We start from the raw sequence: 26,380 nt of genomic DNA on the forward strand, positions 1-26,380 counted from the left end.
TTTACTACTTCATCCAAATTCCTCCAGGCAGTGGTTCTTGCAACTGATAAACGTTTGAAGTGCAGTTATACTCTAAAAGGTGATGGGGAAAAAGTTGTCACAGTGGGATCCATATCAATTTTCTCTCTCCAGCTCCCTAGTAGCGGCAGGATTTTCAAAAACACTCAGCATTGGCTTAACTACACTCCCATTGAAGTCAGTCTTGACTGCAGTGGGAACAGAGTTGAGACAAGAGAGAACTTCTGAAAAATACCACCTGAATCTCTTCACCTTATGATTAAAAGTGTGTGTGTTTTTGTGTCTTTTAACTGGCAGCCCAGCAAACTCAACCTGGAATCTGAAAGTCAAACTGACCTATTGTGGGCATCACATCCTCACCATTCATAAAGAATTTTTTTTATTGGAACTGAGTTTACAATTTTGTTAAGTGATGCAGAAACCAGAAAAGAATCTGGTTCACTTTATCTGTTGTTCACTGCAGGGCTAACAGGAATGAAAAGTATTTGAAATATTGACACAACAATTGGCAAATAGGACTCTGAATACATATCTGTCTGTTAAGAAGCCATTTTTTCTTTGCCCCTATGAGCATAACTGCATTTTGAAGTATATAAAGTGCTTAAAGCATACTTTAGTGCTCAATATAGTATATACTCTGTTCATATTGCTTTGCTGGTTCTGGAAAAAAAGGTCACAGTGCCGTTTTGCTTTTCATTACTAAAAAAAGCCAAGTACTAAGGTAGTATCAGAAGTACCATAAACAGAAATAGTTATTGAGATCATTGCAGCTGCTGTTTATATTTACTGTACACTTCCTATGTTGCAAGTCATCTCAATACCTACAAGCGGACACTGCTAGGGACTTATTTTTATTTTACTTTACTTTTTGTCTACTGACACAGTTTGCAGAATATGCTAAATCATTTAGCGAGGGCGACCTCAAGTGGTTTGGTTGTCACTACAGCATTTGGGTCTGGTAACCACCGTGGCTTGCCCTAGACAGGTGAAGAATGAACAAAGCCCTGTTCTTTTGAGGAGTCCACTCTCCAGTACAGCAGAGAGAAAGGAGAAGAGAGTGTCAGATACTTTCCCATAGAGCTAAATGGAAAAACCCTAATGCAGCATCTCATCTACCAGCCATTTCCAACATCCCATGATCAGTCCTCCATCCCAACTGCAAGATGCCACCTCTCCAGTTCCCATCCTCCACCCCTTCCCCCAAGAAGTAGTACTGCCCCAGATATGCAGACCTGTCATATCTTTACTTCCAGTAATAGCATTCTGCCTCTAGATGATTCTCCGTGCTCCATCAAACATCCCAGATGGGAGTATGGTCCCTGTTAAACCAAGATGACAAAGCTGGGACTCAAGATGTCTGAAACTGTTTGTTTGTGCCTATTGTTTGTCACTGCTTTCTTTAATAAAAAGTGTCCTGTTTAGTACTAACTATGATTCTATATGTAATGACACAAATTATCGATATCTGCTTGAGGCCTCAAAGATTGACTTCTCAGAGGCCCCAAGAAGATCTAGAGCCAGCCTGGACAAACACATAGTTAGAGGTACTTATATGCCAAATGGTAAAGCAACTAACTCCATAATGTTTTTATTGAATTAATTTCAGGTGCCTGGATCTTTACCAGTGCTCTACGTGTTGGAATAACGAGGCATATAGGGCAAGCAGTCCAAGATCACACACTGGCTAGTACTTCAGCCAGAGTAAGAGTGATTGCAATAGGAATAACTTCACTGGGAAAAATTCAGCATGGAGAGATTCTGGACAACGTGAAGGTATTTTTCTCATAACACTTATAGTATGGAGTCATTTAAATATGAACTGCCTCTCCAAAAATAATTACTAATGGTAGGCAGCAAAACAATTGAGCTGCTCTAGATGACAATGCCAAGGAGCAAAATGAGAATGAACAGGAAAGATCTGAAATTATATTAGGATCATAATGATTTTGCACCATGTGCATGCACTCCATAGACATCTCCCCCTGCTTAACAAGCAATGCTGCAAATATCCAGCAGGTATCGGTATTATACATTTGATTAGTACAGAGTCCAGGAGAAAAGTGCTGACTTAAGAAGAACTTGGAGGAAGAACTTCTTTACATATTAATAGGATACCACTAATATTTTTCTACATTCTACATAATTTTCTACAGTCAGTCACTACAAAAACTAATTTCCCCCCTGCTGATACTCATACCTTCTTGTCAACTGTTTGAAATGGGCCACCTTGATTACATTGAACTCATTAGCACTACAACAGTAATTTTCCTCCCTTCTTGTCAACTGTTGAGAATAGCCCACTTCCACCTTAATTGAATTGGCTCATTAGCACTAACCCCCCACTTGGTAAGGCAACTCCCATCTTGTCATATGCTGTGTATTTATACCTACCTACTGTATTTTCCACTCCATGCATCTGATGAAGCAGGTTTTAGTCCACGAAAGCTTAAGCCCAAATAAATTTGTTAGTCTGTAAGATGCCACAAGGACTCTGCATTGTTTTTGCTGATACAGACTAACATGGCTACCCCTCTGAAACCTATATTTGCACTGTGTGTATACACAGAAGAAGATGGCCTAAAGAGCTAGTTGCAGATCCTTGATCCTGAGGCTAATTCTGCATGTTTTTATTTATCAGTTAGTGTCACAGATCTGCTCAGCGCTACACTCAGTGCCTCATCCTTGGCCCCAGAGAACGAGAAGGATCAGGATCATGCCCTGGGATTGAGTTCCCCCTTCAGGATTACGCCTCAGTTCCTTGTGACCCCTGGCCAAACTGTGTCATTCGAGGGCTTGGGGTTGCAGAGGACCCCTGGGCCTAGGATTTGGCCCTTGGCTACTGAAATATGCTCCTGACCCTCAGGCCCCAGTCAATTATTTATATGGTACCACTGCTGTGCACAGAACTGTCCAGACACGTACAATGACACATCCCTACCCCATACAAAACAAAAAGACAGCAGGAGGGAGGGGAAAAGGAAAGCAACACACAAGCAAAATGACTGAGCAGACGAATTGCCTGTATCTTGCTAGAGCCCAGTGTTAAGTGTCAGTGGGGAGGAAGAGGAAGGGGAAAGGGAAGAGGCCTGTGTTTGTTTATTTATTGAAAACCATCCTACTGCAATGGGAGCTAAGTTAAAGGATCATGATGAGAGAAGACAAGAGAGGTGGGCAATCCTAGTTTGAGCTGCCGGTGACAATACACCCAAATAATAGCAGATGGACACCAGGAGGAAGGGATTTATTGCCAGAATGGGGCAAATGTATATAAAGCCTTTGTGCCTAGACAGTGGTTCTCAACCTTTTCTAGCAGTGACTCCATGTTGCAGTAGAACCAGTTTCTCCTCCCTTGGTTTTCACACCTCAACTGCTAGAACAGGGCCTCATCCTCCCTGATTGATCTAACCTCGTTATCTCTAGCTTGCTTCTTGCTTGCTTATATTTACCTGCCCCTGGAAATTTCCACTCTTGCATCCGACGAAGTGGGCATTCACCCACGAAAGCTCGTGCTGCAAAACGTCTGTTAGTCTATAAGGTGCCACAGGATTCTTTGCTGCTTTTACAGAACCAGACTAACACGGCTACCTCTCTGATACTAGAAAAAAAATGTTTCAGGACATCCCATCCATCTGGTCATGGGAGAGGGGAAGAGGAAAAAAAGGAAGGGTTACACCCTCCCCAAACACACACACACACACTTTCTGTGACCCACTCCCCAGAGAGTGCAACTCCCAGGTTGAGAAGTGATTGATTAGACCATGCATAGTCTTGCCAGCAAAGTAATGCTTCATAGTTTGAATTAGTATGTACATATAGTACCCTAAATTAACTACTGGTGTAAAGACAGACCTAATGCAATGGAAGTCGATGGAAATACCCCCATTTACATGAGCAGAGACTTTAGGAACTCTTCAGGCTCTATTCCCCAGTCATCAGGGTTTGTGGCCTTTGTCATTTGTCTAAGATCAGAAAAACATATTGCCAGGAGTTCTAAACTGGTGCCCAAGTAACAAACAAGATGTTTGGTGTCAGTATATTTTGCAGAATCCAAAAGGGAGACTCAGAAGACTTCATTTTCTAGCACTGCCCAATCTGGTGTCTTTTACAAAGATGCCAGTCTCTTCCTCCCAACTTTTAAAAGAGACTTTATTGGAAGTGTTGGAATATTTATTTTCTTCTATGACATAGTGCAAAACCACTAACATCAGAAAAATAGAAAATCTATTTTATGGAGATTAACCTCTCTCTTTTCTAGAATGAAAACCTTGTATGCTACAAGTCAGATGATAATGGCCAAGGGCCACTGTACTCCCTTGACAACAATCACTCCCATTTTATTTTGGTGGATCAGATAAACCCAGATGAGCCAGATGGAACTACTAAACTACGGCTCACCTTGGAGAAACACATTTCAGAACAGCGCACTGGGTATGGAGGTAGGTAGATGCAAAAGAAATTAATCAAGTTTTTAGCCAATACATATATATTATACAGATTGCACACCATATCAATATGTATTAAATATTAGCAAAGTTTTATATTTGAATGATATTATGCTTACGTTTGTTCATTCATGCTAAGTATCCCATAACTCTTTGTAAAGCTAAGTCAGCTTTGGCATTAGCAAATCAAAATCCGTCAGAATCAAACTACATTCATTCTATGTCCTACTATAGGTATCTTCATGGGCAACTGATTTGGAATGTAGTATCCAAAACAGAGATAAGAAAAGTACAGAACAAAAACAAGTTGAGGAACGGTTACAAACTGGTGGGTTGGATTTTAGTGAAGTGCAAAGAATTTTGTAATTCGTAAAATCATACTACAGATACTAGCTGAAATGCATATCTGTGACACACACCTCCTGTGTAAGGTGACCATGCTGGGAGGTAAGGTTAGGCTCTTGGAAGGTGGGGACCTGTGTCTCCTTTTCATGTTGTACTGCTTTGACTTTAGACAATACGTTTGCCTAAGTTTGGTTATTTGGTCTCTTGAACTTTTTTAGGAATGAACCACAAGTGTAGTCAAACAATTGGCTACCCTGTTTAGTCAATAAAAAGTTATCACAATATTTATACTCTAGTAACACCTAGAACCTCCAGCTGAAATCAGGGCCCTTTGTGCCAAGCACTATACATACATATAGTAAGAGACAGTCCCTGCCCCTAGGAGTTTACAGTCTAAATAGACAAGACATAAAGGAAGTATTATTATCCACTTTTAATTGCTGGGAAATTGGGCCAAAAAGGCAAGACTCAGAGCTGGAAACTGAACTCCTACATCCCAGTCTAGCTCCTTAAGCGCAGGGCTACCTTCTTCAATGCTCATAGCTGCCAGGCAAGTAGCTTTAAAAAACTGAAAATAAACGGAGATGAAGTGCCCCCAAATAACATCTATAAGAGAGGGGCATCCAGCATACTGTACTTTCATTTTAGATCTCCCCCAAACTCATGGATTGCTGGCTCCCACTTCAAGAGACATCACATCCATCACAGAACGAGGGGCTTGCTGAAATGCTCAGTCGTGTCCATTTATTTGAGGGAGAAATTCAACCCTGTACAGACAGTGCAAGGTCTATGCACACCTAAAACTACTTAAGCCCTGTTTAAAATGGGACTTAAGTGTTACATAGGCCTTGTACCAACCATCCGCACAGGGGGGAATGTTACCCATAGTGGAAAGCGTTTTCACTTCCTCTTGCTTCTATATCTGCAGAGCTAACGTAGCTAGCAGAAAGCGAGCTGAATCATGTCTCTTATCACTCATCAGCAGAATTGTTAACTAAGCTCCAATTGGAGGCCAAATTCTGCCCCCAATGCAGCTGCATGGACTAACAGAGAAAGCAAATGAGCCTAAAGAATGTTTGTTAAGGTGATGACATTCATATAGGAAAGAACCCGGTTTGACTCAAATCTCAGGCTGAGTTTGCAGGGCTGGCATTTAGAAATAACCTCTTTTTACTTGTAAACTAAGCAAGAGTCACTTTGCAGACTAGTATCAGAGGGGTAGCCATGTTAGTCTGGATCTGTAAAAAGCGACAAAGAGGCCTGTGGCACCTTACAGACTAACAGAAGTATTGGAGCATAAGCTTTCGTGGGTGAATACTTTGAGTGAGTATTCACCCACGAAAGCTCATGCTCCAATACTTCTGTAAGTCTATAAGGGGCCACAGGACTCTCTGATATTTGCCTTTAAAATGAAATTATAGTCTGCAAAAAGCAACAAAAACATGTCATGCAGTACAAGACAAAGTCACAACTGACCCCACTATATGTCGTCTTCATGCTCCAGCTGAGTTCTGCGTTAGTTCTGTCACCACCTGCACTGGTTATTCTGGGATATCTCATGGAGTGGGACCTGGTGATCTATATATTACTTCAGGCAACCTAATAAAGAAGATAAATAAATAAGAGATGTTTAAAAATCACTTGACCCAAATTGTCCTCTTCTCCTTGCTATTTGGTGCATTCATCACTTGACTCTACAGGGGTTGGGTTTTTGGGTGGGATCCACTATTTTTAGACATACTTGCAGGCCCATTTGAAATTCATTTGGTAGATTTTACAGTATAAACTGCAGTTGTGCAATCTTTAGAAATAAATGCAGCAGCTGTTGGGGAACTTTGAAGGATGACTTTTTTTGCATGCTCCCGTGAAAATGGTTAAAAATGCATGGCTGCAAACATTTCTTTTAAATTGTCAAAGTTGTTGCATCATATAGAGTTTTACTATTACTGGTCATCACATTAGGCAAAGTTGCATCTCACTGTAGGCTGATGTGAAGCAAGCTAACAGAACATTAAGAAAGAAATGTATGGTTAATTCTGGCTCAGATCTGGGTCATCTGTTCTTAACAGAATCACATAGGCCTCTCATTCATATCACTTTCCCATTTATCCTCCCTTTTCCTGAATTCTGTCTTCACATTTTCCTGCATAGTTTAGTTCTAGATCCTGCAAACACATGTATTGACATGATTAACTTGATGCATGTGAGTTATGCCATGTGATGGTTCCACATCCGGAGAGATGGTCAAAATTTCAATTTTTCAATTAAAAAAAACTTTTGTCAAAAATTAAATGTTTTTACCAACAATACCACTCGTCAAAACTTTTCCCACTATAAACAGTTTTATTTGAAAGTTGGAAGTACATATTTTTAAAAAGCAAAACCAAAAAACAACTCTATGTATCTATAATGTTAAGCGTGTGTATAGATGTAGTGAGGAGTGTGCCTACATAGAGCTCCCTTCAGCTCGGAGGGTATGGATCAGCAAGTTAGAGAGGATCACCCTAATTCCATATGAAGCATCCGTGATCCTTTGGAAATAGAGGAACAGCCACCACCATCTTGTTTTTCTAGCATCTAAGACACTGAAGCTTTTTAAGTCAGGACAAGTGAACAATAGTTAGAATCTATTTGCTGTGTGTGTTCTAATTGTATTTAACCTAGCATTCCAAATACTGGCTCTCCCAGGGCCTTGCCATCCATCTGAGGTACTTAGGTGGCACCCATCACAACAGTATCTAAGCACCTCACAGCCATTAATGTATTTATCCTCACATCATGCCTGTGAGGTGGGCAGGGCTATTATTCCTGTTTTACAGACAGAGCCGGCTCCAGACCCCAGCGCGCCAAGCGCATGCTTGGGATGGTGTCCCGCAGGGAGGGCGGCGGGTGGCTCTGGTGGACCTCCCGCAGGCATGCCTGCAGAAGGTCCGCTGGTCCCGTGGCTCCGGTGAACCTCCCGCAGCCGTGCCTGCGAAGGGGCCGCTGGTCCCGCGGCTTCGGTGGAGCATCCGCAGGCGTGCCTGTGGGAGGTCCACCGGAGCCATGGGACCAGTGGACCCTCTGCAGGCACGTCTGCAGGACGTGAAATTATAGTCTGCAAAAAGCTCAGATCTGCAGGCACGTCTGCAGGAGGTCCACCGGAGCCGCGGGACCGGCGACCGGCAGAGTGCCCCCTCACGGCGCGCCACCCTGCTTGGGGCGGCGAAATTACTAGAGCCGCCCCTGTTTACAGATAGGTGCACAAAGACACGAACTGATTGCCCAAGTCACACAGGAAGTCTGTGGCAGAACAAGGAATTGAACCCTGATCCCAACCCCCAGGCTAACGCTCTAACCACTGGAGCATAGTGCTTTTCACAGCCTTTGCTGTCAACCATCCTATTGCCTGTGTTCTCAGGGTCCATTGCTCTTGTTTCAGCCCATGGATCATATGATGGCACAATGCTTTCCAGAAGATGGCAGCAACATAACATCTTTATGAATGTTATGAATTTAAACATTTTCTCATCTATTTCACAGGAACAGGTAGCATTGAAATCCCTGTGCTTTGTTTACTGGTAAATGGAGGACCAAAAACACTTGAGGTAAGAGGCAACTTGTGATATTTAAAAATTCATTCTAAAAATACCCCAAGGAGGTAACAAATCCATGTTTTGTAATTGCCAAATATTACATAAATACTTAGCAGAATGTTTTGCTGGGTGCCAACTATAAATCTAAGTAGTAAGATATACAAATTGTGTAATAACAGTTAATTTTTTAGTACAAAAAAATTAAATTCAACTTATATTCATTAGCTTCATCAGTACATCCCTTACTGCAAGAAATAGTGCAGTTTGAGCAAATTCAACAGAAATATTGCTTAGTTTTAAAAGTATCAGCAAATCACTTAAGTTTCCTATATGACTACACATCTAGCTAACACCGCAGAAAGTGAGCAGTGGAAATCTGAAAAAAATCTGGTGAATTAGAAATACTAGCCATTACTTACAAAGCAAGTAGAAACAGATTAGCCAGGCATAGGTGCTGGGGGTACTGCCGCACCCCTGGGCTTGAAGTGGTTTCCATCATATACAGGGTTTACAGTTTGGTTCAATAGCTCTCAGCATCCCCACTATACAAATTGTTCCAGCACCCCTGTAGCCAGGCAACTTTTCCTGGCAATGATCAGACATTGCATATTCAGTACTGCCTCTCAGAACTCAGGGAAACACAAACAGCAGATTTGCAGTATGTGCCGGCCTGATAGCATCATATTTCCATCAGGTTTTCTCTTTATGAAACAGTGGGCTCAGTGAGGTACCCTGCCAACTCTGTTTTAGCAGCATTTGTAAATTGACCCGAAGATTCAGCTTTGATCTTTTCCCCAGCAGCTTCACACATTATGTTTGGAAATCAGCTCTCTAGCCGGATGACCCTCTTTTTCTTCAATTTCCATTTTATCGTTGGCCTGTTATGCAGGAAGTCAGCACAGAATTTCACCCGGTGATTCCTACACTGAGCCCAACAGCTTGTGTTTGAACTAGAGCATCTGACTTTAATAAGACAGCCAACCTCGATTTAAAGATTCCAAGTGATGGAGGATCTACCAGACACCTTGTAAATATGTTGCAGTGGTGAATGACCCTCACTGTTTTAAAAAATAAATAAAAAAAGTGTGTGGGGGGAAGTGGGGAGAGAGAAGAGCGTCTTCGCCTTGTTTCCAATTTGAACTTTTCTCACTTCAACTACCAGCCCCTGGATTTTGTTAAGCATTTATCTGCTAGATTAAAGTACCCTCAAGTATCCAAGATCTTCACTCAGTGTAGACTGATCAAGTCACCTCTTAACCTTCTCTTTTATAAGTTAAATATGGCAGCAATTCCTGCATGGTTGCTGTTGAAAGCCTTGCAGTGCAAGCCAATTGATTTTCTTTTTAAATCTTTAGAGAACAAGACTAGGAGAGCAAGAAAAGACTGGATGGTGTTGCTCTGGGCTCACCTATGTGCTAGGAATGAATAGCCGATTGTTATTTTTAACATCGCTATGACTATCACATATGTCAGGGATTCTAGTATTTTTTTTAAAGTGCAGGAGAAGAGCTGGCACTGAGGTCTGAACATATAATGAGATTGTCACATACCCCACAATATAAATTGGCTAGTAATGAATTATTATTTCAACTAGGATAATATGGTTATTAGCCTCTGAAGGATACAACTTCCATGGCCTCCCCTGAACCTCATTGTGATTACATGGCTCTTCCCATCTACAGATATCATGAAACTTGGCATAAAGGCCACTCTTTGTGGATGTTTTCAGCAGCCCTCTTATAAACTTCCAGTTGCCAGGTTTCACAGCTGATGCTGAGTAGCCAGATGTAGTGTTCCCTCAATAAATTTCTGCTTTACAGAACTTGCAGTCAACCTCAGCAGGATTACTGTGCCTCACTGAGGAGTTCCCATCCAATGCTTCTCCTTTTCTTCCTAATTCTGGCCCCAAGATTCAAAAATGGGGATTTTACACTAAGCTACAAGAGAGTGACTGTTTTTAAACCTTGGCTACCCAAATCAGGACACTTAGCTAGCTGGGAAGATAATGGTGGAACAGGGTATAGTTAAGTGGCTGTCTGCAAGCCATCCCTTCACAGAAGTCAGTATTGTGGTGATCACAAATATTCTTACTGAGGCTGAATGGAGTGAATCTGGTTCAGGTATTCAATCACATCCCTAGTTGCAAGATATATTTATATGTGAATGCATTGTATTTTGTCTTTCCATAACTGCATTCTAAAATGTATTTTTAAAACCACAGAGAATTTGCAGGGGCTTGGAAAACTCTGCTCCCTGGCTTATCTTAGCAGGATCGGGGGGTACAGCTGACATCTTAGCTGCAGTAGTGAATGAGCCACACCTTATTGCGCCACAAGTTGTTGAAAAGCAACTTAAAGAGAAATTCCCTACAGAAAACTTTTTATGGAAGGACATTCTCCATTGGACAGCAATAGTAAGTGAACTGGTTTAATGTATCACACTCACAAACTCTGATATCATTTCTACGTTATGTGGCTCATCTGGTACCGACTGCCCATATTCAGAATTGCTGGGTGGCTGCTCAAAAAATATGCTATAGATACAAATGCTCTGAGATTAACGGCACACAAAAAGGTATCTGAGACCAGAATCAGGTATTCAATGGACAGCATACTTATTTTGTCTTAGTAATTCAATTAAACACTTAGGGCTCTGTCCTCCACTAAACAGTTTCTGCAAGTAACAGCCAGTGCATGGGAACCCCACTGTCCTTCTGGAGAAGTGATACATGATTCAAGCTCGGCAGCTGCGGATGTTCTGCAGCTGTGGAAGATGAGACCCAATTCATGACCTGCAGCTGCCGAGTGGAAGCCTGATTCTGGATGTGTATGAACAGACCGTTGCTTCTCACCACTCCTTTTTACTCCCATTCTTTTCCAACAGCAACAACAAAAGTTACTCTTAAAACAAATAAATAAAAGACTAAGACCCATAAGGCGTATAAATTCATAGATCAAAGGGACAGTGAGCTTTGCAATCAAGATGTGGGAGATAGTATGCACTTCAGTGTTCTTTCCCAAATAAACTAATAGGTATATAAATCAACTGAATCTGACCTTCAGATCACCTCCTCTACTGTAACCCACAGTTTTAAAGTTCCACATGTCTGTCCTGTCAGGCAGAAGCTTGCTAGGGCACCATCACCATGGGATGCACGCAGTAGCACGATGTCTTAAAGTCTTGGTAGCAGCACTGTGGGAAACTCAAGAGGCAAAGAAGCTCGGGGAGGAGGAAAAGAAAGCATTTTGTTGACCCTCTGGCTGCATATCAATATGTGATGGCTTTTCCACAAAGCAATTTTAGAGAGTGTGGCCTTAAAGAAAGGAAAGAGCTAATGGGAGGGAAGATGGCAGGTGGAAGGGTGGGAATGGTTAGAACTCACTGCACTATATATACTAGCTATGGAATGGCTATCATCAATCAAGAATGGGAGAGAAGAAGGACCTTTTGGGCAAGACACTTGTTTTCTCTGTGCCTCCTTTCCCCCCATCTGTAAAATGGGGATAAAATTTCTCCCTTCCTTCCACATGATCTGCCTTTTCTATTTAAGACATGAGCTCTTTGGGGCAAGGAGTGTATGTATGTCATCTCAGCTGGGGCCTCTAGGCCTAACAGTAATGATAGGATGAAGAATAAAACAATTTGTTTCAACCCTGTAGATTCAGAACATTGTTTCCCAGCACCATCTTTTAACAGTGCACAGTTTTGAGCAAGAAGGTTCAGATGAATTAGACACAGTGATTTTGAAAGCTTTGGTCAAAGGTAAGAATCTCTTTTGGCTGGTCTTTATAGTTGCTAGATATGTTAAAGTCCATATTTGAGATTTGCCCACATTTTGTTTTCTAATCTGATTATCTGCATGATAATTTACAGTGTTCGCCCCTGAGAGCTAAGTGTGCCTGTGTTATTGCTCCACCAAGTGCACTTTGTACGTGCTAAGAGGTCAGCGAGACTACAATGTTAAGACTAGAGTTAGAGGGAGCATTTTTAGAATACATTTTAAATTTGAAATTACAAAATTTGGCCAGAAAGTGAATTATGAAAACATCAAGCTTCCAATGTGAAACAATAAAATCCCTAAAAGCAACAAAGAATCCTGCGGCACCTTATAGACTAACAGAAGTTTTGCAGCATGAGCTTTCGTGGGTGAATACCCACTTCTTCGGATGCAAGGGAAGAATACCCACTTGCATCCGAAGAAGTGGGTATTCACCCACGAAAGCTCGTGCTGCAAAACTTCTGTTAGTCTATAAGGTGCCACAGGATTCTTTGTTTCTTTTACAGATCCAGACTAACATGGCTACCCCTCTGATAATAAAATCCCTAAGTGTCTGATCCAAAACCCACTGAAATATATCCAATGGTTCTCATTGACTTCAGGTCAGACCTTCAGTGTTAACAACAAACAACAACAACAAGATAAATAAAGTCTCCCACTCACCAAAAAGTTTTTTATTACCAAAAAAAAAAATCCCCCCTCCTTACCTGCTTAGAAACACTGGCTGGCACATGGCAGGCAATTGAGTCAAGGAGGCTCTACCCACTCAGCCTACCTGGAGGGGAAGTGACAGCTCAATGGAGGCTGCTTTCCCTCCCATCGGGCAAGCCGTGATGTGGATAGTCTAAGTCTACACAAGGCAGCAGAGCATTTTACATACCCATACCCCTTTGCAACTGCACTTAAAGCAAGACACAATCTCATCCTAAATTAACTATAAACTTTAGTCTGAGCAAAACCTTCCTACAAATTCTGTGCAATCAGGATGCTCTGCACAATGACTGAATTGCATGACCATCCAAAAGCTGGGAAGTGGTTTTCACACTGATGTTCAAATGGAGGAAAAAACGCAAACCAAAAATTCACTTATAAACGGGCTATTGCATCCATTCAGAACCAAAAACGCTCTTCCAATAAAGAAACAGTTACACAAAATTAATGTGATAATCCAGTGGCAGCTTTCGTCAAAGTAAAGCCTGATCAATTTTCACGTGGAGGGCTTGGGTTTCATATTTACAAAATCTCATTTCCACTAACTCAGACCAATAGTAAAATGGCCACAATGGCCAGGGAAACAGAGAACTAATAGCAAGTGTATTTTATTCTTGAAGGCAGGAGCAAGCAAAGTGGGCTGTTTGATCAGTGTTCCTGTTTGATGTACAGTCTTCTGCTTGCTTGTAGATGATGCAACAGGGACAATTGGGTATAAGTTTTATCAGCTCACACTAGATGTGATGGAATTTTTTTAAATAATGCTGGCTATCATATTGAATAGTATATTAACTGATCCATGGTTGCTGTTCGTGCCTCTTAGAAATAATAGGCTATAGAGGAATTGAAACATCTTGGCGATAGTATACTCTGATTAAAGACATTTTAAGAAGCCATACATCAAACTCAGCTTCCATAGTGAAACTTACAGTTTTACGACAAGAAACCTGCACTCTGTCTTCTGAAAGAGTTCTATAGTAGCATTGCCATCCATTGCCGTTTGTGTTGGATCATCCCAGATTCAACAGGGGGAGGGAGGGATTCCATATCCTGAGAGTTAATACATTAAAAAACTCCCAAACATACCCTCTTCTGAAGAGCACGATTCAGTTTAAAGGCCCAATAACGTGTGAGTGAGAGATTTTGGCTAGAAAACAACATTCAAAATGTGAGGTGGAGGTAAACTTTCAGACCACAGTCCCTCAGGTAAGGGGGTGGGAATAAAAGTGTGAGGGATTATGGGTTGTAGGTAACTCATAAATCTGACATAACTGAACAAGAAGTCTCTCATTACAGTCACACTTTGACTAAACTTTATGTAATGTCCAATTTAACGTAGAGTCAAATGCTGAATGTATTCGTGTTTCCTGGTTTTGGCAGCCTGTAAAAGTCACAGTCAGGAAGCTCAGGAATACCTGGATGAACTGAAGCTGGCAGTGGCCTGGAATCGAGTGGACATTGCTAAAAGTGAAATATTCAATGGCGATGTGGAATGGAAGGTACCAGACTCAACTTGCTTAGATTGTAGTTGCCTAAATCCTGTTGTCGATGGGCAAGATTTTCATGTAGCTAGTGAAACATACCAGATGAGTAGTACTAGAAACTAAAGCCCTCTTTTATTCCCCATGAAAGCACGGGAAGTGGCGGTGCGCATTGTCCTCACACTGCCTCTGTCTTTCTTGACCACACAGGATTATATCTAAAGAACCAAGGATAGTTCAGCTGCCAGAGCCCTTCTGTCCTTGGCTACCCCACCGAAACTGCCAACAGCCCTTCGGGCATCCTTTTGTTTTGTATTTGTATAGCAACTAGCACAATGGGGTCCTGGCACCTGACAGGCCTTGCCACATTACAAATATACATACCATAGTAACAGGGTAACCATAAATACTAACTGGGATGGAGTTTTTCCATTGTGCACACACACATGCTCAAAGACCTGATGTGAGGCCTTTCTTTCATTTCATATCAGCTCTCTCGTCCCACCCAGAATCAGTCAGGTGGTAGCAAATTTTAACGACTGCGGATCTGATCTGGATTTAAACAGGGGGTGAAAATCTAATTTCCCAACCTGAATCCCCCATGGCAATACTCGTAAAATATAAATTATTCCCTTTTGTGTTTCATGGAAATCTAGTCCTGTGATCTAGAGGAAGTGATGATGGATGCTCTGGTGAATGATAAGCCGGAATTTGTAAAGTTATTTATTGACAATGGGGCCAACATGTATGACTTCCTGACGTACAGCCGGCTTCAGAGGCTCTACTGCTCCATCTCTCGGAAATGCCTCCTCTATGCACTCCTCCTGAAGAAACATGAGGAAAGCAGGCTGACTCTAGCAGGGATCACTGGTCAACAACATAAGGAAACGATGGACGTCTGCCCGCTCTTTACCCTCCATGAAGTTTCTAGAGTGCTCAAGGATTTTCTTCATGATGCATGTAAAGGTTTCTATCAAGAGGCCAAGCAAGGAAGCAAGAGGAAAGCTGTGAGTTACAGTTAAGATTCACATATTAACTGCCATTCTCTCTGTTTTCGGATTATATTTACAGCTGTCCAACATTTTGAAAATGGGGGTGGGGCAGAGAATTGGAGAAACTTGACAATGTTCTCCTTTTCTTCAACTAGCTATAAAATTTGTTAAAATGTTTTGAATTTTCCAGTTTTTAATTTTTGAATTAAAAATAGAGGGATTTTTTTGGAAAACAATTTGTGATTCCTCTTTATGCCCCCACCCCTCCCACCCACCCACTAAAAGGTATTGTATCTTGAATTAAGTTCAAAGTGTGGGGGTGGATTCATAGAAGGGAATGCAGGGACTCAAAAAATATGAGCCGTGATTCAGGGTTAATCAGCAATTCTGTAGGACTCAGATCTCTAAACTACAAATTCTAGCAGAATTTCAAGTAGAAACGCCAACAACTGCCTAGTTCTTTTATTGATGGGGAACAAAAATAGCTAACAGACCTTGCCCACTCCAATTTCAGCATGATTTATATAGACTAAATCCTCAAAATATTTGAAAAATAAACTGCATTTTATTTTAAGCTATTCTTCATGTGAGGTAAGAAGCAGTGAGGCTGAGCAGCTGGTGCTTGGACTAAAAAGAGAAGAGGCACTCCAGTGCTCTTTCTTGTTGTGTACAGGGCCATGTTGAGACTGGTTTTATGTTTAAATAAAATGCCTTTTGTTGGTTTATTCTGAAACTGAGTTCTTTGCCCCAGTTATGCAGAACCTGCTATAATTCAAGTTCAGTTTAGATGAGCTACTCACTGGGTTTTTTGGCATGATTTTACACATACAGGATGATATCCTGGCTCTAGTGATGTCAATGGCAAAACTCCCACTGATTTCAGTGTGGCCAGGATTTCACCCCAAATGTTCTCACACATATTAAGTTGTATCATGGATACAAGGCCCCTTTGAATCAGTATATAGAGTGAATTAGTTACCTCTTGATCCTAAGGAAACTCAAAAGGATTTGAAAATTGTTTGCACTGCTGATTTGCTGCTTGGATCATGTAGTTGGCACAGACACATCTGACAATATATTAAAAATATAAAATGAAATTATAAAATCAGATTTTAAGTTTTTCTTAAAATGTATTGTAGGATAAAACAAATGCAAAACGATTACCTGGGCTCCTGGATATGAACCAGAAGAGTGAGAATCCCTGGAGGGATTTATTTTTATGGGCAGTACTTCAAAACCGGCACAAGATGGCAAACTATTTCTGGGCTATGGTAAGCTTGAAGATATAATTACTTTAGGCCACTTATTGGCAATTGTTTTAGATCTGAAATATTAATATACTCAGTCTTGCAGTTAGGAAGTTAAGATATATATGTTTGTCCTTCAAGACATGGGATAAGACTTTTATGGAGTCTTTCACTGCTGAATTGCTTTAGTGTGAATGTAGCTCAGTCTGGTAGTTGCTAAAAGTTACATAAACATGGTGTGAGCCACAGCTGGTATAAATCAATGCAGCTTCATTGGCTTCCATTAAGCTCTGCTGATTAACACCATATGAGCATCTGGCCCTTGATTTTAATCACTGTCTTCCGGGCAGTCAGTGACCCTTTGCCTCTGACCTCAGATTATGTTCCTTTTCCAGTGGGTTAATCGTGTGTTTGGTTTTCACACCATGGGGAAGGAAGAGACACAGCAGCATACCCGCAAAAAGAACAGGAGTACTTGAGGCACCTTAGAGACTAGCATACCCATTACTCATGCTCTGCATCTGTGGGGAAATGCGTTTCTCTGTTTTCACCGGTCACTCTTCTCCTCTTAGTCCTTGCCTGCTGCCTGAAAGTCAGGCCCCTTTAAAAGGTCTCCAGCCGGGTTCCCAACCATGGACATGACCCCAAAAATCACTAATCTGAAAGAGGTACTCGTACTACAACTCCCATGAGACACTGCAACAGCATTTCCAAATCAAGTATTTCAGCCCAATTTTTTTTGTTGCTTGTATTTCTGTCCCCTACCCAAACAAACAACTCAAAGTTTTCCACAGAGCCCCCTCCCCATTTTTCAACCAGCTTTCATGGTGACATTCCCATCATTCAGAATCATTAATATTTATCGTAGGCTGCCCCCACCTCTTTTCCATTTTCCAGGGACAAGAAGGTGTAGCTGCAGCTCTGGCAGCGTGTAAGATTCTCAAGGACATGTCCCGACTGGAGACAGAGGCTGAAGTAGCCCGTAGGATGAAAGAAGCCAAGTATGATCAGCTCGCTCTGGGTAAGCAACTGCAGTCCTTAAGATCATTATCAAATATTTAAAATGTGACTGGCGCTGGAAGACCAGCTAGCAAAAAACATCATAAAGTAATAACAGACATGCTCCTATGAGTAACCCAATCCTTTTGAAGCTTTGCCAGTCCCAAGCATTCAGATATCACAAGTCAGACCCACCTCCCTCCCCACCAAAAGTTACAAGAGTAATGTATAAATAAGATTTTAAAATAAACCACTATTTTTGGTCTACCCTGTGTTTTTTAAGGCTTTAGAGGAAACTGGCCAACCCCAATTTAAGTGGGACCATTTCTGGTTCAAAGTTCTATCTGAAATGCACACACAAAAATGCAGGCTCCCTGCTGGGCGCTTGGTACATCCACTATCCCCTCCTAATCTCCAGAGTGGGGAAGCTGCCACTCCCTTCTATCCCTGGCTTTATCATGGTGTCTCTGACTCTCTCAATCATGCTCCCAAGGCCCTATCACAAAATTAGCCTCTTGGGATTTCCAGTGCTTGCTGACATTGCCCAAGCTGGAATCCTCTCTCACTGCATTTTGATAACTTAAAGCTCCTGATCCTAGACTAAAGCAGGAAGTACAGAAGTGTGTGGAAGTGACAGATGAAATAAAGAGGTAGCCAAAACAATTTCAAACCTCAAAAAAGCTTTAAGTATGGGTTTGGAAGTCTATATGATAGCTTGGGTCAGTTTATCATTCAAACCAGTTCAAGAGCCCCGTAGATTTACTCCCCAGTCTTCTGACAGCTGTGTAGATGCCAAGGCACAGATTTTGAACACCTGAAACCAACCAGCTTGCTAGATTTTAATTTAACATTCCATTCTAAATGGCAACCAGAATTAAAATAATCACCATCAAGGATACACGACAGATCCCAGAAAAAGCAATCCAGAGCCCTAGGCACACCCTGACACACAATGCTCCCCACGGCTTTGACCTCCTAGTTGCAGCATTTATAGCAGGGGGCCCGCCTGCCAGAGAGGCAGTGCCATACGAGTCTCCCTTCCTTCAGCAGCATCTGTGGTGGTAGCAGGGGAAAGTTAAGGGTGGCATCACACGTGTCCCCTGGAACTTCCTCCAGCAGCTGGGTTTGTCTGATCGGGAGGTGAGCCAGGTCTGCTGCACTCTTCTCCTCCACATAGTTCTCTGTTAGGTGGTGTTAGCAGGGCCCCTAGAATGACGGGGCTGTGGCTGCATCTACACTTGGAGCTGGGGGTGTGATTCTCAGCTTGCGTAGACGTACTGGCACTAGCGCTGCTTGAGCTAGCACAACAAAAATAGTAGCATAACCCCCGTAGCATGGGCAGCGGCAGTGACATGGGCTAACCATGCTGAGTGCAATCCTGCCCCAACCCCTTTGGTATGTACTGGGGGCAGCTAGTTTTTGAGGCCACTGCCTGTGCTACCATAGTTACACTACTGTTTTTAGTGTGTTAAGTGGATGAGTGCTAGCATGAGCATGGTCACGCAGACATCACTGTATCCATTTATACAAGGGTCATCTTTTCAAGGCTGTCTTTGCAACCATGAGATCTAGCCATTTTTTTTGTTTCTAAAATCAGAACGAAGACTCTGGTGTAATCACATGAATGCTGGAGTCCTAGGCAAAGGACTGTAGGGCCATTGAAATCAATGGAAGTCTTTCCATTAACTTCATTGGCCCGGGATAAGACCAACAGTGCCTAGGTCTTAATCTGATCCTGATAACGATATGTACTTCAGTGAGCATATTCAAGGGATGCTGCAATATAAACTCCTATATCAGGCAACTTCAAAAAACACTGACATTAAAAACTCAAAGTGATTGAGGTGTGAAGGCAGGGATAGGAAATGCTCTGGAGTGGAGGCCGGGGAGGGGGAAGATCAGTAGAGTGATGGACACAGCAGACAACTCAGACACAATGAGCACACTGTGACTTACTTCGGCTGGTGCTCCCATTACAATAGCAACTGAGCACTAAGACCAAAGGCCAGCTTCTGTTAAAGAATTTTGCCCTAAAAGGGCCAACATTGGTGTACAACGTGTCTGTGGCTTGAAACCCACGGTTAGCTGGGTAAGGCCTGATGTTGAGCACCCTTATTTCCCTGGAATTACCCATGGGAGTGGAGGGCACTTGGCACCTTGAAGAATCAGGTTCTTCAGTGTGTAAGAAAACCTGCCACAGTTTGGTTTGTGCCTGATACTGCATCAAATTCTGCATATGAAGTGGCTTCACAATTGGGCCTTTAATGTGCATTTGTGTGCACTTGTAAAAGGGGCTTTTATGTAATCTGTGGAAGAATTGAGGGACGAGAAATTTATCAATAAAAAGTCAAGTAGGTGAGAAAAAAATTAAACAGACTCAAGACTGAGAAGAAATCATGTAGGCAAGAAAGGGGCAATGAATGGGCACCTAAGGGGGATGAAGGATTTGGGCTTTTTGTAAATACTTAAATTTAAGGAGACATTTTCAAATGCATTTTTACCACAATTCCCTGAATTTTGACTCTTTTTCCAAGAGAAATATACAAGTTCTCTCTCCTGCACCAGTGTGTATGCACAGATGTAGAGCTGTGGGTCTGTCATTAAAAATGACTTTCCTTCACTTGGCAGAGCTATTCAGTGAATGCTATCACAACAGCGAGGAACGAGCTTTTGCTTTACTGGTGAGGAAAAACCAATACTGGAGCAAAACTACCTGTCTCCACTTGGCCACAGAAGCAGATGCTAAGTCTTTCTTTGCACACGATGGTGTCCAGGTGAGCAAAATGCAAGGAGACTCCCTTGTGACTTTCTAGGGGCAGCATTGTACTTCTAGGCACAGCCCTGAACAAAGGAGGAGTTCACGGATAAACTGCACCCTCCCAGGAAACATCTTGTTGAGGCAGAATTCCTCCAGTGCTCCCCTGAGGAGATAAGAGAAGAGAGTATTCTACGGCAGTGCATTACAGAGCAGCATACTCACCTCCTGGTGTCCAGCCAGGCCATCAGTGAAGAAGAGGTCAGAGCTCTGGATCCACCCACTCCCTGCTTTCTCTCACCCAATTGCTCGCAGAGGAGCACTGGGAACGCATCTCCTATTCTCCATTTCACAACTGAAGCCAGGATCTGAGCAGGTCTAATGAAGCTGTACAGGGATGCGGGGTGACTCCATCACATGACTGTGTTAGGCCCAACAAAGGGTTTTTTCTTCATGACAAATTATAACTAGAGATGCCAATTTTGGTTGGACATATTCCTGGAGGTTTCATCACATGACAATGTTTAATGAAAGATTAATTTTTAATTCATGGAGACTCCAGGGCAATCCTGGAGTCTTGGCAACCCTAATTATAACTTGAGCGTTGCCCTCAACTCGAGGTCCTGTCGACACACAAAACCCTTAGGTGTGGTGGTGCTTTTATCTCAAGTTTGATGCCCATCAGGGTCTGGAGGCTACAACTCAAGTTAGCACAACTCATTAACTGCTATCACAGGGGTCGACAATCTTTCAGAAGTGCTGTGCCGAGTCTTCATTTATTCACACTCATTTAAGGTTTCGCGTGCCAGTCATACATTTTAACGTTTTTAGAAAGTCTCTTTCTCTAAGTCTATAATATATAACTAAACTATTGTTGTATGTAAAGTAAATAAGGTTTTTTAACATGTTTAAGAAGCTTCATTTAAAGTTAAATTAAAATGCAGAGCCCCCCCGGACCGATGGCCAGGACCCAGGCAGTGTGAGTGCCACTGAAAATCAGCTCACATGCCACCTTCGGCACACATGCCATAGGTTGCCTACCCCTGTGCTATCACAATCACTCTGTAGCATGGACACAGGCTAGCTCCAGTCAAGTGCTGCTAAGTCCTCCAACATCTTCCCACAATTCCCTCCCATGTGCCCAGAAAGGAGATAAATTCTCCTGCAATTCACTGGGAAAGAATTCATAGATCAGCTCAGTTTACTGCAGTGCAAAGAACCATGGGATATGTCCCCTGACGTCTTAGTGCAGAGGTGGGCAAACTACAGCCCGTGGGCCACATCGGGCCCATGGGACCATCCTGCCCGGCCCTTGAGCTCCTGGCCGGGGAAGCTAGCCCCCGGCCCCGGCCCCCGCAGCCACACCACCAGGCAGGCAGCACTCTGGGTGGCGGGGTTGCGCGCTCCTGCCAAGAAGCATGTCTGGCTCTGGCTGGGCAGCATGGCTGCCACACATGCTGCTCTGAGCGGCTTGGTAAGGGGGCTGGGGTGTTGGATAAGGGGCGGGAGATTCCAGGGGGGCAGTCAGGGAACAGGGAGCAGGAGGGTTGAATAGGGGGCAGGGTCCCAGGGCAGTTAGGGGTGGGGGCCCCAGGAGGGGGCTGTTAGGGGACAAGGCACAGGGGGGTTGGATGGATTGGGGGTTCTGAGGGGGGCAGTCAGAGGGCAGGAAGTGGGAGGAGTCAGATAAGGGGTGGAGGCCAGGCTGTTTGGGGAAGCACAGCCTTCCCTACCCAGCCCTCCATACAGTTGCACAACCCCGATGTGGCCCTCAGGCCAAAAAAGTTTGCCCTCCCCTGTCTTAGTGCCATACATGAACAAGAGCCGTGCCAGCACGGACATAGGTGCTTTCCCTGGAGCTAGGTTAGAGACGGGTAAGAGAGTGTAGACAACTGGAGTTAACTCTGCAATGAAGACATACCCACAATCTAATTTTAGGTAGTGTTTCTTGCCCCACCCTTCAAGGTTCCATAGAAGGAAAACATGATTTAGCTCCATGTTCACTTGCTTTGTGTCAAAACCAGGTTTACTTTCTGTTCTTTTTCTTTGACTTTCAGGCCTTCTTGACAAAAATCTGGTGGGGAGACATGTCAACAAGCACTCCGATCCTGAAGTTAATCTGCGGATTCTGGTGTCCTCTTCTAATCTACACTAATCTAATAGCATTCAGGTATAAACAAAACATTTGTGGGTGTCAAAGCTGTCCTGGGGAGGGGTGGGGAAGAATCAGTAAGAGACAGTGAAGTGAAAAATATAGCGCGCGCGCACACAGAAATAATCACAGAAAGAAATGAGGGTTAGATTACCTCTGGGCAGAGGGGCCAACAGAAGGGCTGGTCAGCCATTAAGCCCTAAGGATATGTCTGCACTGCTGCTGTGAGATGTCATTCCCAGCGTGGGTAAAGTGACTTGTGCTAGTTCTGCTCATACTAGTGTGCTAAAAGTAGTGTAGATGTTGCAGCACAGGCAGGAGCTCAGAGCAGGGGGGCAGGCAGATGTGAACTCAGGCAGCTAGCTCAAGCCACCACCTGTGCTGCATTCTCCAGCAAAGCTAGTATGAATCTGGGAATCAACCTCCCAGCTGCAGTGTAGACATAACCTAAGAAGCCTTAAGTGGTATTTAGTGGTTGGATGGGCCTTGTGCAGCCCCTACTATGCTTAAAATGTGAATGTATTCTCTACTGGTGAGGTAACTCGGTTCTCTTCATGTATAATAAAGCCTGCATCTGTAATTTTCACTCCATGCATCTGAAGAAGTGGGTTTTTAACCCATGAAAGCTTATACCCAAATAAATCTGTTAGTGTTAAGGTGCCACCGGACTCCTCATTGTTATTGTAGGTTCCCTTCTGTGCTGGATCTTCAGCTTGCCCGCTACAGGATGTGAAATACACAGCCTGGCCGGTTCTCTGTAGCCACATAAGAGCCTCTTACCAGGGAGAGATCCCAGGCCAGGCCAGGCTGCTGTAACATAGCTGCATAGCTCTCCGTTCAGCAGTGAAGAGCTGCCTTCCATCATCTTTCAATAATAATTATATTTTCTTACAGTGAACAAATACAATCAAAGAATGAGCCAGAGACATTCAGAGAGCTAGAGAGCCTAGACACAGAAAGGACTTTGCTTTTTTCCAAGGAGGGGGATAGGTAAGTCTGAGTCAATCCATTAATATCGTTCGGAAGTTGAATTAAGACAACTGTCAAAGCACAGGACATTTCTCAGGGATTAGTGACTAGCTGATAACCCAAAGGACAGCTGAGGTGCCCTTGTCAGTCATTAATCCTCAGAAAATGCCTTGCACCGAGGTCATTATTGTTATTACTGTGTATATGGAAAGATGGAAATAAATAGGATGTGGCAGAGCTCTGACCTTGCCCCTGTGGGTCCCACGCTTCTAGGTGGTTTATGCTAGCCTCAGTGGCTCACTGTGACCCTCCACGTAGCCCTTCTCTCTCTAGGGCCAGGGTTACAGTCTACTGAGCCCTTTTCATCATAAGCCAGCAAGGAGGTTGATGAGAGAACTCCCACAGTCTCTGTTGTCCCTACAGGCTTATTCAAGAACAGTTGAGTCTCCTGTCCTGACAGGGACCTATCTTCCCTTCCCAGGAGGTGTTTCTGTAGTGGCGGGTTGGAGGGAACCCCGGGCCCACCCTCTACTCCAGGTTCTGGCCCAGGGACCTAATGGCAGCAGATGTTGGCAGCCAACCTTTCACTGCCAGAGTTGCTACATTTCCCTGGGCCACTTCTCCACAGCTCTCCTGCTTCTCCCTTACCTTAGGGCTCCCTTACCGATGGTTTGAGGGTATCTTCATTAACTAGCCCTTCAGCCACACTTCCTCTCCCCTGGCTCTCCTCTGCCTGATTGGAGTGAGTCCTTTTTATAGCATCAGTGGGGCCTTAATTAGAGTCAGGTGGTCACATTAGCTTAATGGCCTCACCTGACTCTTCGCAGGTTAATTAGAGTCAGGTGTTCTCATTAGCCTGGAGCAGCCCCTGCTCTGGTCAGTCAGGGAACAGAAAACTGTTAATCCAGTGGCCAGTATATCTGCCTTCTGCTATTCTGCTGTACCCAACTGGCCTGGGTCTATCACAAGGAGCATGCAGTTATTTTTAAATGAACAAAGCAACTTCAGTCAGTCTATACAGCTCATACCGACAGAACTGATGGCCGATGTTTTAGCCAGATTCTCTCAAATCTCCTCTTAGCATTCCATTCAGCTAATGACAGCTGCTGTGTATTGGATTTAAGGCCTAAAACTGCACGTGTCTGAGTAGCAGGGTGCTGAAAGACATGCAGAAAGCAGACTCTGAACTCATGCAACTTTGGGATCTGAACTTTCTGATACTTTATCCCTCTCTACCCAGGTCTTCACAGCCAAATCCACAATAATTATGTTTAGTATAGTAGCACCTAACCATTTCTATCCCAATCAGAATCTTCTCAGCTAAGTGATAGACACACATATCATAAGAGACAGGCCTTGCTCTGAGGTGCTGAGGGTATGGCAAGGGAAGTCTGTGATTGATTGTTAGCCCATGCTGAACCCATGTCACCATCTCTATACTGCTATTGTTACCCATGCTAGCTAGATTAAACCTAGGACAAGTACGCCTACCTATACTACAATCACCTTCCCTTATAGCATAGGCATATCCTTTATTTATAAATAGACAAGATGTAGGACTGGAGAAAGCAAAGTATTATCATCCCCATTCTGCAAATGGGATCCAGGCAGAGGGAGGTTATTTAACTTGGCCACAGACACACACAAATTCTGCAGCAGAGCCAGTGATTGGACCCAGTCTAGTGTCTTAACCACAAAACCATCTGTTTTAGATCTGAAGGTGGCCAAGAGGTTTTCACCATAAATCAGGAAAGAGATTCTCCCTGTGATAAATACACAACTCCCACTGATGCTAAAGGGAGCTGAATACCTGGATCAGACACATGCAGTACAACAGACATGATTAAATCATCCACATATTTGATTTTGTTTCACTAGCATTCTTTGAAAGGTCTGAAAAATTGAAGTTGAGGGAATGTCATATAGTGGACAGAGTCAGAACTCTGTTTTTATTCTTAGCTTTGACATTGAACTGGTGACACTTTGGGAAAAGTCACTAGTTTCTCTGCTTGATCATCCATAAAATGGGTATAAATAGCACCTCTCTCTCAAGAAACCAGTTATTAATTCATCTCTATGAAACATTTTGATGTCCTCATATTAAAGGGAGGGATATGGTTCTTGGCCAGTATGTTTTCTGTTCCATTTGTTATTGTCTGAAGAGTTTATATTAATATGGGATTTCTCTAACTCCCAGGTTTGTTCCTTTTTCTGAATCCCAAGTCATAATTATTTGTTTACGACATCAGTCTGTTGCCATGGGAATAGCTGTGCTCATGTCACAAATTTAGTGTTATGACAACTGCTCCCTAGAGAATCAAGCAGGGAGAACAGGCTGGCTATGAAGTAAAATATTTAGAAATTAGAAATAGTACCAGGAGAAATAAAAAACCCATGTAGAATCAATTGCTTTGTGTTTTGTTTGAGTTGCAGAGGAAGCTTTCCCCAGCGTGCACATCCCTTATTAAAAAGAGTGATCTCCTTCATGTCAAGGAACACAAATTTAAAGGTGCAATAACATCCTTAGTCTATAGTCAGCAATTTAGATGGAAACAAGTACAGCCAGAGGAGACACCAAAGTAAAAAAATATATACAGCATGAGATTTTACTGAATTGGATTGCTGCCAAAAATGGGGGTTTTGCATTATACGCACAGAATAACTTACATTTACACTGTATAGCACTTTATATCAGTGATGAGCTGCCAAAATTTTAACAACCGGTTCCCTATAAAAAGTTCTGATTTAAGGGGGGAGAGCGGGGGAGGGGCCAGGGCAGGTGGAGACATACTTGTGGGGCCGGAGGCCCCTGCAGGGCCTGGGGCAAATTGCCCCACTTGCCCCTCCAGCAGCCCTAGAGCTTGCAGCCCCCTCCCCCTTTACCTTGCTGGCAGCTCAAAGCAACTCCGGAGCTCA

General features: G+C 43.1%; 1 protein-coding gene across 1 annotated transcript in view; it reads left to right on the forward strand.

Moving 5' to 3' along the window:
- The window catches only part of TRPM5 (transient receptor potential cation channel subfamily M member 5), an 86,925-nt gene that overhangs the window by 37,046 nt on the left and 23,499 nt on the right, over window positions 1-26,380 (forward strand). Inside the window, 12 exon segments of the mRNA XM_039535987.1 lie at window positions 1,625-1,791; window positions 4,274-4,454; window positions 8,328-8,392; window positions 10,602-10,793; window positions 12,040-12,142; window positions 14,250-14,368; window positions 15,007-15,357; window positions 16,482-16,613; window positions 17,487-17,610; window positions 20,217-20,362; window positions 22,401-22,513; window positions 23,390-23,485. Coding sequence (XP_039391921.1) covers window positions 1,625-1,791; window positions 4,274-4,454; window positions 8,328-8,392; window positions 10,602-10,793; window positions 12,040-12,142; window positions 14,250-14,368; window positions 15,007-15,357; window positions 16,482-16,613; window positions 17,487-17,610; window positions 20,217-20,362; window positions 22,401-22,513; window positions 23,390-23,485 — 1,789 coding nt within the window.

This window comes from Mauremys reevesii, linkage group 4, assembly GCF_016161935.1.
Source record: "Mauremys reevesii isolate NIE-2019 linkage group 4, ASM1616193v1, whole genome shotgun sequence".
NCBI lineage: Eukaryota > Metazoa > Chordata > Testudines > Geoemydidae > Mauremys > Mauremys reevesii.